The sequence below is a fragment of the Urocampus carinirostris genome, chromosome 8, assembly GCF_059441175.1.
Source record: "Urocampus carinirostris isolate Australia breed hairy pipefish chromosome 8, RoL_Ucar_1.0, whole genome shotgun sequence".
Classification (NCBI taxonomy): Eukaryota; Metazoa; Chordata; class Actinopteri; order Syngnathiformes; family Syngnathidae; genus Urocampus; species Urocampus carinirostris.
In genome coordinates, this window is record NC_142356.1 from 10766841 (window position 1) to 10781693 (window position 14853).

General features: G+C 40.2%; 1 protein-coding gene across 2 annotated transcripts in view; it reads right to left on the reverse strand.

Moving 5' to 3' along the window:
- Nucleotides 1-12263, reverse strand: part of LOC148360699 (protein AF-17-like) — a 57744-nt gene extending 45481 nt beyond the window's left edge. For both annotated transcript variants that reach the window (XM_088341593.1, XM_088341592.1), the window contains exon 1: nucleotides 11945-12263. In XM_088341593.1, coding sequence (XP_088197719.1) covers nucleotides 11945-12053 — 109 coding nt within the window. In that variant the 5' untranslated portion in view covers nucleotides 12054-12263. The remainder of the gene's footprint in view (nucleotides 1-11944) is intronic.
- Nucleotides 12264-14853: the final 2590 nt, after the last annotated feature.

Below are 14853 nucleotides of genomic sequence, written 5' to 3' on the forward strand. Positions count from 1 at the left end.
AAATTATTTGTATGCAACCCAAACTTTTTCTTTTTTCTGTGTTTTTTTTTCTACTTTTTTGTTACTTTTTTCTTTTTGTTCTCTATTTACTTTTTTCCTACATTTCTTTCTTTTCTTTTTTTCTGGCGTTTTTACTAAATTTGTCCTTATTTTTTTCTCTTCCTTCTGTTTCTTTTTTTCCCAGCTTTTCACTACTTTATCATTTCGGTATTTTTTTCTTTTTTGTTCTATTCCCCCCTTCCTTTAAGTCATGTTGTGCATAATTTTACATCATATTTGGTCATGTTGGGATGAAAGAAGCAAAAACAAACTGAAGAGCCGTTTAGGACCCGAAAGAGCCGGTGCCTTTTAGTGAGCCGAGCCGAAGAAGCCGGTTCTCTACTTACTTTACTCAACTTCGTTCCACTTCGACTCGACTTCAAAATACCGCATTTAGGACACAACGTCAGGGGAACCGTGTATTTTTACCTTCATGCACTGTAACTTTGAATTAAGTCGCTTCTTAATTAGTAATTTTGAGCCCTCATTTTTGTGCGCTGGCTAGATTTTCTTGTGCACTGAGAATGTGCGAGCAGTGCGCGATTGCGCACGCGCGCAGCTCAGAGGGAACACTGCTTGTGAGTGTAAAGCTTGGTTTTGACATGTGACGCCTTTGCGCGGAAACATGACATGCACACATTTGACGGCATCCGCATGAAATGTAGCCGGCTGAGGCAGTTGGTCATCATTTGTACATACTAATGTACATATTGCATTCAAAAAATCTATATCTATATCAGGGGTCAGGGACCTATGGTTTGCGAGCCATATATGGCTCTTTCCATGAGTACATCTGGTTCGGAGATAATATAGAACTTGCCCAAATTTTGACTGTATTGTTACATGATTGCAGCAAAGCCAAGACACCATTGACTACTAAAAGGGTTCATTCCAGTATATATAGGGCATAACCTCAACTACAGTTTATATTTAAGGTGTCACCCCAACAGACCCCGTTTTGGCTGTAATTCGCGAAAGAATCATTTCTACAGATGCTAATTTAACAATCTATGTTCATTGTTGAGACACTTTATGATGAAAACCCATAGAACAAACTGTAAACACACAAAAAATCTTTTTCATTGGGTGATCCGTAGGAATGGGCAGAGCTATCCACACAGTGCTCATACTCTTTCTCCCTGCACTAAAGGTAACTTCGTTGGTGATTGGTCTCCTTGTTTGCAGCATGTTGTGACATTTTTACTAAAGAACTTTGCAAAATACCTTGTTTCAAAACTATTATTTAGGGCAGGGACGGAATCTATTGCACTGATACTTCACAAAGAAAAAGAAACAAAGAACAAAGATGGGCGGATAATAATATTCCACCTGTCCCACCTTTACTACTCGGGCGCCCCTGCCTGCCGTTAGAAAAAATGCATAAAACAGCCGCATCATTGCATAAGTGGCAGGGTTGAAAGCTATGGAAAAAAGTTGAGGTTTATAGTCCAAATTTTATGGTATTAAAATATTCGGTCTGCATTATACCACACGCACACCTGACGCCAACCGTGTAGGGAATTTGGCATTGACGTCTTTGGCTGCAGAAAGCCAAACCGGACACCGTTTTCAGCAAGACAGTTTTCCGCTTTTCTCCAAATTGTTTGTATTTTCCGATCATAACGGCATTCAAAATAGCGACTACTGTTGTGGCAAATCCTCAAAAGCATTTGCACTTGCATATATAGAAATAGATTTGCATACATGTCTACATTAACTTACAATACATTACTTGCTTGTGGGAAAAGGTCGGGGTGACCTCGGTTGAAGATACCGTTACCAGACGATTAGAGTTTACCTTGAAGATACCGTTGCCAGACGGCGTGCAAGGAACGGTCACGTACTCAGACGGCGTACACGGGACTGGTCACGTACTCATACGTGATACAGGACCGCCTTTTGGGGTGTACTCAATCGAAGCCTAATCGTCACTACCAGCTTTAAATACATTGTCATGTTCCTAGCTCTGTGAGATCTTTATTGACGCATCAATAAAGTGACAATCTCCCTCCGTAACGAGACTGGCTCCTGTCTATTTCTTTTATCCACTTATGAGAAGACTTTCTCTCGATTATCGGACCTCCAATTTCTACAACATTTGGCGCCCAACGTGGATTGGCACTAATTAAGTAAAAAAGAAAAGGGAAAAGACTTCTCAGTGGAACGGTCTCGAATGAGCGGTTGAGGTAAGGAAGATTTTTTTTCTCTCCTTACTTCGGTTTGCTTGTGGAGATTCGTGGGTGGACAGGAGCCTGTGGCGTCGGAGCTAAATTATGAAAATTCGTGCACGTGGGATTTTCCGTCTGTAGTCAGGCCCAAGTTCGGACGGATGAGATATATAGACTGAGTTGAGATTTTTATGTCCGACGGGAGTTCTGAGCTCAAAGAATCCTGTCTGTTTTGGGACATGGGCTGCTTGAAAACCTGGATAAAATGGTGCAGCGGCGTCGGTATTTGTATATTTATGATTGTCTTGAGATCTGTGTAAAGCTGTGATAAGACGTCGTCATTTGCTAGTGGCAGTTCAAAATAGACGATTTATATATTGTTAATACGGGAAATATTTATTTGTTTCCCTAGTGGATTTATGATTTGGGAGTCGGACATGTAACCTTGACTTAATAAGAAGTATGGTGCGTGGAAGACCGCCATTTTCTAAAATCTGATTTTGTTAGACCGACGCTAAAAAATGAGCAGTAATCGATGTTTTATTATTAAAATACTTTCGCATAGAACAGGCGATACAAAGAATGTGTGGGAATTGATGACATGTTTTGGTGTGGGAGATGTCTCATTCGGGAATGTTGGTGTGTGCCAGCTAGCGAGAACTGTGCGTGTGTGTTTCTGTCTGTGGATGTGTGTTCTCCCCCGCCCGGCTAGCTCAGTCGGTGGAGCATGAGATTCTTAATCTCAGGGTCGTGGGCTTCGCTGAGTGATTTTTATTTCAATGGCAGATAACATCGCTTGCTTAAATGTGATTTCTCTTTATTTAAATAATAACAGTCATTAAAAAAATGTTACCAATGAGCGAACGTTACTGCTTTTATATTTAATATTAAAAAGAGGTAATTATATAATAAAAATAAATACAAGTAAAAGTGTCCTAAACGTTTGTTAAAGACCCTTTTGAAATGTAATATTTATTTGACTGTTTATGCAAATTATATTCTGTATTTTTGTAAAAAAGGAAATAAAATATCTTATTTTGTACGCGGGTGATTTATAGTTAACTGTTTAAGGGCGAGGACGACGCTGTGCGGAGGAGAACCTTTGTGTTTTTGTCTTTTTTGTTTTTGTTTTGTTTGGCGTTGGGTGTGGAGTTATGGAGGCATGGATGAATGATGGAGTGACTGCTTCTTGGTTTTTGTGGGTTATTAGCGCAAACCGTTGGTTCTTTTTGTCTTTTTTGTTTTTTGTTTTTTACCCCCCCTTACCCCCACCACTCTGTCTTTCTCCGTGTGTAAGTTGAGCTCGACCGTGTGTATTGTTTTCCCTTTACTTTATGTAACGTTATGTTAAGTGGTGTCATAAAAATAAACAGGAATTAAATATAATGAAATACAACATCATAATTGTAAATGAGAAAAACTGGATGTGTCCCTAGGCCGTGACGACAAAAGTTTGCCCACCATTGACTTAAAACAATTGTTTTTGGGACGATAGACTGGTGGTTAATTGCGCTTTTAATGACTGATTTTTTTTTAGGTTCTTTTAAGAAGCAGAATGTTGGAAAAATTTTAAGCTGATTGTAGGCGATGATGAAATAGGTTGGTAAATTCTCTATAGAGCGTGACGTCTCGTTTGGTTTCATGTTATAGTCGTCATAGTTCCATTCCACTCCTTGTAGTTATTAGTATCGATACGACGACACACACACACACACACATACACATACTGCTGTCGTCTTAATAAAACTGAATCGTCTCTGCGCAGCACAACACAGTAGCCACGATCACACTCTCAGTCCACTCTTGGCGCCCATTCTCAGTCATCCCTCTTCTCAGAGCGCCCTAAGCCTTGCTTCCTTGATTGAGTAGAAGGACGTGTATAAATAGTGCAATTTGCGATAGAAGACAAGTTTGAATTACTGAAATTCCGAGTATCATGGGATGAGTCAGACGAAAGATAAACGTGCAACCAGTCGGAGTGCCGACGGACTACCAGAGACCAAATATGTTAACGACAGTACAGACTAAAGTTAATAATAGACTAAATAATAATACTAAATAATAATAATAGGCTAAATCTTAATGTGACGATACAGGCGAGAAGGGTACTGACACACCAAAGTCCAGAGAAACCTACACCCTCGGCGACGGCACTAAAGAGTGAGGTTACAACGCCGACAGCCAAAAATGAGTGCACGGCCAGTACGTAAAATTCGGGAAATTGTGTAGAAGAGGGAAACCGTAACCCTAACTCGGTAGTTGTGTAGGCGCATGGTCTCAAGGTGCACTGACTTAATTTGACTAAACAACTTAAATTTTTGTGGGCCATTTGTCTTGTCATATGTTTTATGTTTGTTCAATGTTGTAAATGTTTGTATACTTTCCTGTATTCTCTTTTTTCTTGTTTCATGTTTGTCTTGCGCTCGCCCACGTAACTGAAAAGAAAAAATAGAAAAATACGAAGGAAAATTGCCGCGGACGAGAGCGCGTGCGTTTTTAACAAAGAAGAAAAAGGAAGCGAATTTAAGTGCACAATGCAACGACAGAAACGTTTTGTTATCAACAGTAAGACCGGTTAAAAAATGTTGTTTTTGGGTGGAACCGAGAGCACATCGCGTCAGGAATCGAAAATGTTCGTTTTTTGGGAAATCAGTGTTTGACGCTAAGGGTGTTCAACATAACGCATAGGGGCCTAAGGGGTTCCAATAAAAATTTTTACGGTCCAAATTTTTTCTGTTTTTTCAATTGGAAAACGATAAATTTAGGAGTGGTAAGTTTGGAAAAATTATGTTGAGTTATTTCAGATTCATAGAGGTAATGCCAGAACCACACCATAGAAAGATGGAATAGTGACAGAAAATGAATAAAAATGTTTCGTTTTCAGTTAAAAATTGGAAAATAAAGGAATGTGAAGATGAGGAAAAATCCAATTGAGTGAATTAAATGGAGTAATTTGAGAATGTAAAGCATTGTTGTACGAGAATAGTGGAAGAGCGTGAGTTAATACTTTTTTTTCATTGAATATGGAGGAAATATTCATTGAATGGAATACAAATGAGTAAGATGAATCGTTGTAGATCAATGCACGTCGTTTTCGAATGAAGTAGGTGGAGCTAGGATAGTAGATTTAATTGGTTTGGGAAAAATAAATAAATAAATTGGAAGATTAAGTGAGATGGTTATATGTCAATTTCCCATTAAACAAGTGGGCTAAAAAGCACGTGTTAGAGGGCGTAGAAGAAGGGAGAGTTATGTGGAAAATGGATTGTTGGCAGAGCAAGTAAGGAAGTTACAAATACAGAAAGATAAGAGTTGGCAAAGGAAGAAATAAAAAGGCGAAAAGAAAGTAGGCGTTGAGGAAAAGAGAAGAGAGGGATATACAAGTGAAAAAAAGGAAGAAATGAAAAGGGGAAAAAGTAATTAAATGAAATATTTTTGTTGACAATTGGCCGGAGTAGAGAAAGCATATGTATGTGGACGGGTATGGCTAAATAACATCGGACAACCGAGGGTAATTCCAGAGTAATTTATAGCTAGCAATGAAATTAAGTCTGGATTAGAATCGGTGTTTATCTGGATAACTCAGAATAAGAACGCAAAATGGATTAACTACATTTATTACAACCAACAACGTTTATTAATTACATTACCGAGGCCTTTAGTGCAGTAGGAGAGCAATTACATGAGACATCTAGGATGGCCTGGCAGAATCATCAGGCCCTCGATTTTCTCTTGGCCAGTAAAGGAGGCGTGTGTCATATGATAAAGGAGGAAGGCTGTATGTATATACCTTTAAATACATCCGAAGCAGGAAGCTTCACAGAAGCACTGTCAAAGATTCGTGAGTTGAGCAATGAAGTGACAGTAAATACTGAAAAGAACAGTATCTCTTTTGATTGGTTCTCGTCTACATTTGGGTACTGGGGTAGTATGTTAGCGAAGGGGGGAAATTTTCGTACTAACTATCGTAATAATTATGTATTTGTTGTGTTTCTGTGCCATACCTATTCTTAAAAGAGGAATTCTTAAGACTTTTGGAGAACAAATGACAGTAGTGGCTAATACTAGGGTGGCAAGAAGCTCAATGAGCACAGTTAGTGATTAAATATCGAAGCCTATTCCTGAGGGAGGACAGATGACTCAACTAAATTCAAAACCTTGAATTTTATTTGGCAACGTTAATAGTCAGTCTACATTACATTAAATAATGGAGCATCTGCGGAAAGAGACACAAATGATAATCTACACTAATAACAATATCAAGTAGCACTAGGAATAACAGCAACAAATATATTGGTTTCTACTTGTGATTCTTTTGTTGGTATGTCACACTGCCGGGGAACAAGCTGCTGCCTGGGATGGTCATCGTCGCTTCCGGGTTTTTGGCTGCATGGAAACTGAGCGTGATGCCTGCTGGGATAACACTCACTCCAACATCTGACTTCACGCCACCCGTTGACGAATACGACAGTGCATGGTCTTCAAATTATGCACAGGGGTCAGGCCAAAGGCCGATGTATATGCTGTATCACTATCCACTCATCTTGAAATGTATCGACGGCTGTTACCAAAATTTGTTATCACTTATCAGTTTAATTATTCATTTACCTTTATCACGTACCGATCAACCGTCGACGGTCCACGTGTATAATACAGTATGTACGGATAAAGATAAATGAAGGGGGGGTTAGTGCATAGGTCAGATGTTTGGAGTGTTAGGGGTTTTTTCTTTTTTATTTAATGAAACATGAACAATGAAAGTTAGAGTAATCACAGCAGGCTGACCGCCAGAATTTTATTTTATTTTCGATTCGCGTAAACTCTGTCCTGTATTGATATCTATGATTGGTAATAATTTGCCACTACTCTGTATTCCTTTTCAATTTTAATTTCCATTCAAAGGAAAAAAAAAAAAAAAAAGGGGGGATTATGTTGTGGCAAATCCTCAAAAGCATTTGCACTTGCATATATAGAAATAGATTTGCATACATGTCTACATTAACTTACAATACATTACTTGCTTGTGGGAAAAGGTCGGGGTGACCTCGGTTGAAGATACCGTTACCAGACGATTAGAGTTTACCTTGAAGATACCGTTGCCAGACGGCGTGCAAGGAACGGTCACGTACTCAGACGGCGTACACGGGACTGGTCACGTACTCATACGTGATACAGGACCGCCTTTTGGGGTGTACTCAATCGAAGCCTAATCGTCACTACCAGCTTTAAATACATTGTCATGTTCCTAGCTCTGTGAGATCTTTATTGACGCATCAATAAAGTGACAATCTCCCTCCGTAACGAGACTGGCTCCTGTCTATTTCTTTTATCCACTTATGAGAAGACTTTCTCTCGATTATCGGACCTCCAATTTCTACAACACTACCATATAGCTGGATAGCGATTATGAATACAATATTTACGAAAGGCGAAAAAGGGCTGCGTAGCGACAAATGTAAGCCCTTTATCTGAAACCATGGCTGGAAAAAATATATTGCACCATACTTAGCCATGGAGGAGGATTTTTTTGAGTGGTTTCACGCTCATGAACAAAATGGATATGGAGTGTCTCAGCAAAGTCTTAGTCTGAAAGGTCTCAAGATTACACAAGACATCCAACAGGGTCAGCTTCAATGCGAGAATATACTGTAATTCAGGGGGTTCCAACCTTTTTCAAGGTGAAGTAGCTTAGCTAGAAAGGTAAACAGGTAAAAACTAAAAGGGAACTACGTAGCTTGCTAAAAGTGTAAAAATCCTACTAATGCCGGGAGAAAGTAAAAACTACATAGCTAGCTACACCGGAGGTCAATATTTAGCTTAATAACTAGCAAAAAAGATAAAACATTGGCTAGATACCATGTAAGTGGAGTCAAATTTAGCTTGCTAAATAGCTTGCTAACAAGCTATTAAGGTGGGAAGATAGCTAGCTACATATTTTAAAATGTAGCCAGAAAACTAGCTAAAACACTGCACGTTTTTTGTTCATTCCCTTCATAAAACCCATAAATTGGAATTTAGTTGTATTTCCTGTCAAATAAATCAATAAAAAGACGATAGTGTAAATGTATTTGAATATCTTAATATATTATTTTAATTGCTTAAAAATATGTATCGATAATTGCATATTTTGGTCCATAAAGTCCACAATTTGAAACTTTATTCTTTTTAATTTTTTAAATATTAATGTATCATGTTATTAATATGCTGTTACAATACTCTTATCACCGGGGAAATGATGGAATATTAGAGTTAAATAGACTCAGTCAACCACTAAAAAATATAATTTTACTAGAAAATCACCACGTTGGAGCCACCTGCTCTAATTTATAACTACATACCTGTCAATCTGTACGTTTTTACCGTACAAAGTACGTTTATTATGCATTTTAAGACGAGTACGACATACAAGAAAATCTGTACGGGAAAATGCACATTTTTCAATTATCGTTACCATCCGGTAAACACCGACTATCACCAAACGGCAAATCAATCAAGTCAAACGAGTTCGCCGTGGTAGCCTCTATCTCGGTATCGTTTCTTTTCGTTGCAAACGAAGCGAGCTGTTTGATGCTACTGTGCGCATGCTTCCCATCATGCATCATTCGGTGGTAGTTGTGGAGTGAAAGGAAGTTCGTCTCTTTTTAGAGAACCGGCTTTTTCGGCTCAACTCATTAAAGAGAGCCGTCTCTCAAACGGCTCACTTGCTTTGATGCATTATATTACGAATTATTATGTTGTATAATTAATTTAATGCAGAAAATGAATTCATAATTTGAATAAAAAAATGTATAATCTACTTCATTATATTTACATGTATTTTATCCTTCTATAGTGAACGTCCAAGCTGCTTAATTTTTGAACTTTTTTTATAATAAACCTAATTCGTGTCGAGCAACTCAGTATCTCACAACAAAATGTTAATGAACAATATATATGATTTAAGGAAACACATGTACAATATAACATGTTAAACTACATCAATAAACACGTTTGAAAAAAAATATGGAGTAAGATTATTTTGTATTTTGTAAGGGAAAATAAGATGGAAGAGTATGGAGCCCTGGAGGTTGACAGGTATGGGAGGTCAATATTTAGCTTAATAACTAGCAAAAAAGATAAAACGTTGGCTAGATAGCATGAAAAAGAGTCAAGTTTAGCTAGCTAAATAGCTTGCTAACAAGCTATAAAGGTGGGAAGATAGCTAGCTACATATTTTAAAATGTAGCCAGAAAGCTATCTAAAACACTGCTCGTTTTTGTGAAATAAATCAATAAAAAGACGATAGGGTAAATGTGTTTAAATATCTTAATATATTCTTCTAATTTCTGTTAGGAACTTAATATTATAATGTACTGTTTTCGTGTTCGAATTAGTTATCTGACTCCATTAACCAAACACAACCTGCATTCTCCTAACGATGCGCGCTCGTTTCTTGATGGAAGAATGAACAAGAGACCGGCATTTCCACGCGGGGTCAGATTTAATTTCTTAAACGATTTAACTAAGTGAATTAGCCAAATTAGTGTCGCTTGAGTCTCTGTCAAGCCTCCTCTCTCTATCCTTTGCCTTTCTTCCTCTGCCCACGTTTTTCCGCAAGCTGGTGTGTCGGCTCCTCCCATGGGCGTGCCAATGAAAGCCCCCCCCCCCCGTGGGGTCCACCCCCTCGCCTCGATGTCTGGAGGAACTCAAAACAGGAGAGCGTTTCTACGTCATCAGGGGCTTGTTCTACAAACATCGCCTGCTGTCCCTGTCATGATTGCCAAAATGAAGAAACCTGGGACAATCGTTTGGCGCGCAGGAGCGCGCTCTCTGATTGGCTAGCACTCTCCTCTTAAGCTGTCAGCGGCCAGAGGAGAGTGTCAGACCGTACTTGTGTTTCTCTGTGTGTTTTGCCAGATTCCAGTACCAAAGACCTCTCCTGTTTGATTCTTGCCTGCCTCCGGTTTTGACCTGTTTCTGTCCCTTGTTTACAACCTGCTCTCCTGCCCTGGCCATCGACCCGCCCGCTAAGCCGTATCGATTCTGCCTACCTGTCACGGAACTGCCATTCCGTCCAACGCTGATAGCGACCGACAACCATCGGCTTCCAAAGCAAGCTCTGTCAGCTCAATCCAATAAAGATTCCTTTAAAACGAACGCAATTGGGTCCGAGATTCCATTCTGGTTCGTGGCAGTACCCCCCCGTCATAGTCCTGTTATTAAAATTCCCCAGCCAAAACAATCCGCATTCAGATCAGCGTGACCTGAAGTCCACTCAGTGAAACTCTTCATTGCACTCAATAAATGTAACTTATATTTAATCGTATAAAATCCTTTATAGTAAAATGTATAAAATCCTTCATTGCTTAAAAACATGTATCGATACTTTCATTTTTTTGTCCAGAAAGCCCACGATTTGAAACTTTATTTTTTTTAATTTCTTAAAATATTAACATATCATGTTATTACTATGCCACGGGTATAGGCGGCCCGCGGGCCAGATCAGGCCTGCTAAGGGATTGAATCCGGGCCAAGAGACAACACTCAGAGAAGCGCAAGAGAAAAACAAGCTGCAGGTTGAAATTTCTCAACTTGATGATGCCAAAGCCAGGTGCCTCGAACAAAGACACTGTACTTGTTTTTCTCTCTCTCTCTCTCTTTTCCACCCTTTTCTCCCACTCTCTGTCTCTTTCACTCTCTGTGTCTCTCTTTTTCTCCGCAGGGTTGAAAGTTAGAGAAAAAAGTAGCGGCTTATAGTCTGGAATTTACGGTATATATTTTTTGTCCCCTGCCCACTGCCCGATGATTGCTGCGATGGGCTCCAGCACCCCCGCGACCCTACTGAGGATAAGCGGTGCATCTAATGAGATGAGATGAGATTTTTTTTCAAGCCTTTTTGAAGGCGCGTCGCTACTTCGTGGTTCCACGTTCGCGGGTTCAGAGCTTCGCAGGTCTTAAAAATAATAATAACAAAATCTCATCCCATCTCATTAGCTGCACCACTTATCCTCAGTAGGGTCGCGGGGGTGCTGGAGCCCATCCCAGCAATCATCAGGCAGTGGGCAGGGGACACCCTGAACTGGTTGCCAGCCAATCGCAGGGCACACGGGGACAGACAACTCATTCGCTCATTCGCACCTAGGGACAATTTGGACCGGCCAATTCACCTGAAATGCATGTTTTTGGAATGTGGGAGGAAACCGGAGTGCCCGGAGGAAACCCAAGCAAGCACGGGGAGAACATACAAACTCCGCACAGGAAGTCTGGAGCTGGATTTGAACCCACGCAGGAGGTTCCCAAGACATGAACTGTGCTGCACATGCGCTAACCACTGCGCCGCCGTGCTGCCCATAATAATAAAGTAATTTAAAAAAAAATTACGCATTTTTGCAGGGGTGTCGCTACTTCGCGGATTTTCACTTTTCGCGGGTGGGCTTGGTCCCCATTAGCCTTGATAACCGGGGGATGACTGTATTACACTCCCAACAAATGCGAAACGAAGTGGTTTTGGTTATATGCTCGCCATTACATTCCCGAAAAGTGATATAAAAGTGAGATAAAAACGAGGTAAACGTGGTTATAGTAGCGAAGGGGATGCAAATCTGGGCAGGGACGCATTTCTCGGCAGACATGAAAAATAACACGCCTACCACCAGCAAGAAGCCACCCCCGCACGCGCGAAGCCTCCAAGCCGCCAGCCATCCAGCGAGCGACGGCTAGGTTCTCACAGCAGCTAGCGGAAGCTAACGGTTCTTTACCTTGATGGACGGCGACGTTACAGCCGTGTCCATCGCAGTACACCAGCGGATTCTCAGCCCAGCCTCGCTCGTCGGAACACACGCAGCAACCACCGACCATTTCCCGCATAATGTTCCCATAAGAAGAAATGGATTTCCCTCGTTTCCGTGAACGGAGCGGATGTCGCTTCAGGCCTGCCAAGGGCTGGTTCCGCTTTCGAGAGCGGCGCCGAGCATGTTGGTAGGCCGCTTGGTACTGGAGCAATCTCGGCGTAAGGTTCGCTGGTGGTGCCGCTGCTGTTTTTTCCGTAATGTCCTCTCAGTCCCCCCTAATAGTGATGTGTCGTTCACGGACGGAACGGCTTTAAAATGAAAGAGCCTGCATTTGGATCTCTCTCTCTCTCTTGTTCTCTCTCTCTCTCTCTTGCACTTTCTATTTCTTTCTCTCTTGTTCTCTCTCTCTTTCTCCTTCTTTCCCACTTTCATTTTCTTGCTTTCTTTCTTTTTTCTTTCTTTTTCTTTGTTTCCCCCCCTCTCTTTGTTTTTCTTTATTTTTTCTTTTGCATCTTCTATCTCTTTCTCACTCACTCTCTTTCTTGCTCTCTCTTTTCCCTTATTTTCTCTCTTTCTCTCTCTCTTCCTCTCTCTCTCTTTCTCTTTCTCTCCCTTGCACTTTCTATCTCTTTCTCACGCCGTCTCTTTCTTGTTTTATTTTTCTCTCTTCGTCTCTCTCTCTCTTTCTTTCCCACTTTCATTCTCTTGCTTTCTTTCTCTGCATTTCTTTGTTTCTCCCCCTCTCTTTGTTTCCCTTTCTTTTTTCTCTTGCACTTTCTATCTCCTTTTCACTCAATCTCTTTCTTGCTCTCCTTTTTCCCTTATTTTCTCTATCTCTCTCTCTCTTCCTCTCTCTCTCACTCTTTCTCTCCCTTGCACTTTCTATCTCTTTCTCACGCCGTCTCTTTCTTGTTTTCTTTTTCTCTCTTCGTCTCTCTCTCTCTTTTTTTCCCACTTTCATTCTCTTGCTTTCTTTCTCTGCATTTCTTTGTTTCTCCCCCTCTCTTTGTTTCCCTTTCTTTTTTCTCTTGCACTTTCTATCTCTTTCTCACTCACTCTCTTTCTTGCTCTCCCTTTTCCCTTATTTTCTCTCTCTCTCTCTCTCTCTTCCTCTCTCTCTCTCTCTCTCTCTCTCTTTCTCTCCCTTGCACTTTCTATCTTTTTCTCACGCCGTCCCTTTCTTGTTTTCTTTTTGTCTCTTCTTCTCTCTCTCTCTTTCTTTCCCACTTTCATTCTCTTGCTTTCTTTCTCTGCATTTCTTTGTTTCTCCCCCTCTCTTTGTTTCCCTTTCTTTTTTCTCTTGCACTTTCTATCTCTTTCTCACTCACTCTCTTTCTTGCTCTCCCTTTTCCCTTATTTTCTCTCTCTCTCTCTCTTCCTCTCTCTCTCTCACTCTCTCTTTCTCTCCCTTGCACTTTCTATCTTTTTCTCACGCCGTCCCTTTCTTGTTTTCTTTTTGTCTCTTCTTCTCTCTCTCTCTTTCTTTCCCACTTTCATTCTCTTGCTTTCTTTCTCTGCATTTCTTTGTTTCTCCCCCTCTCTTTGTTTCTCTTTATTTTTTTTTCTCTTGCACTTTCTATCTCTTTCTCACTCCCTCTCTTTCTTGCTCTCTCTTTCCCCTATTTTCTCTTTCTCTTCCTCTGTTTCTCTCTCTCTCTCTTGCTCTCTTGCACTCTCACTCCCTTGATATCTCTCTTTCTTTTCCACTTTCATTCTCTTGCTTTCTTTCTCAGTATCTCTTTGTTTCTCCCTATATCTTTTCCGTCTTTCATCCTCTTTCTTTCTCTCTTTCTTTCTTTCTTTCTATCCCTCTCTTTGTTTGTCTCTTTTTTCTCTTGCGCTTTATATCTTTTTCTCACTCCCTCTCTTTCTTGCTCTCTCTTTCTCTTATTTTATCTCTCTCTCTCTTTCTTTCCTACTTTCATTCTCTTATTTTCTTTTGCTGCATCTCTTTGTTTCTCCCTATATCTTTTCCCTCTTTCATTGTCTTTCTTTCTTTCTTTCTTTTTGCCCCTCTCTTTGTTTCTCTTTATTTCTTTTCTCTTGCACTTTCTATCTCTTTCTCACTCCCTCTCTTTCTTCCTCTCTCTTTCCCCTATTTTCTCTTTCTCTCCCTCTGTTTCTCTCTCTCTTGCTCTCTCACTCCCTCTCTCTCTCTCTTTCTTTTCCACTTTCATTCTTTTGCTTTCTTTCTCAGCATCTCTTTGTTTCTCCCTATATCTTTTCCCTTCCCTTCTCTTCTTTCTTTCTTTCTACCCATCTCTTTGTTTCTCTTTCTTTTTTTCTCTTGCACTTTATATATTTATCTCTATTCTTACTCCCTCTCTTTCTTGCTCTCTCTTTCCCTTATTTTATCTCTATCTCTTTCTTTCCCACTTTCATTCTCTTTTTTTGCTGCATCTCTTTGTTTCTCCCTCTCTCTTTGTTTCCCTTTCTTTTTTCTCTTGCACTTTCTATCTCTTTCTCACTCACTCTTTCTTGCTTTCTCTTTCCTCTTATTTTCTCTATCTCTCTCTCTATTTCTCTCTGTGTGCCTTTCTCTCTCGCACACACACTCTCTCTCTCTTTCTTTCCTAGTTTCATTCTTTTGCTTTTTTCTCCCCATCTCTTTGTTTCCCCCTCTCTCTTTTCCCACTTTCATTTTCTTGCTTTCTTTCCCCCCATTTCTTTGTTTCTCTCTTTCTTTTCCTCTCTCTTGCATTTTCTATCTCTTTCTCACTTGCTCTCTTTCTTGCTCTCTCTTTCCCCTTATTTTCTCTCTCTCTCTCTCTCTCTCTCTCTCTCTCTCTCTCTCTCTCTCTCTCTTTCTTTCCCAGTTTCATTCTCTTGCTTTTGTTCCTCCCCATCTCTTTCTTTCTTTCTACCCCTCTTTTTGT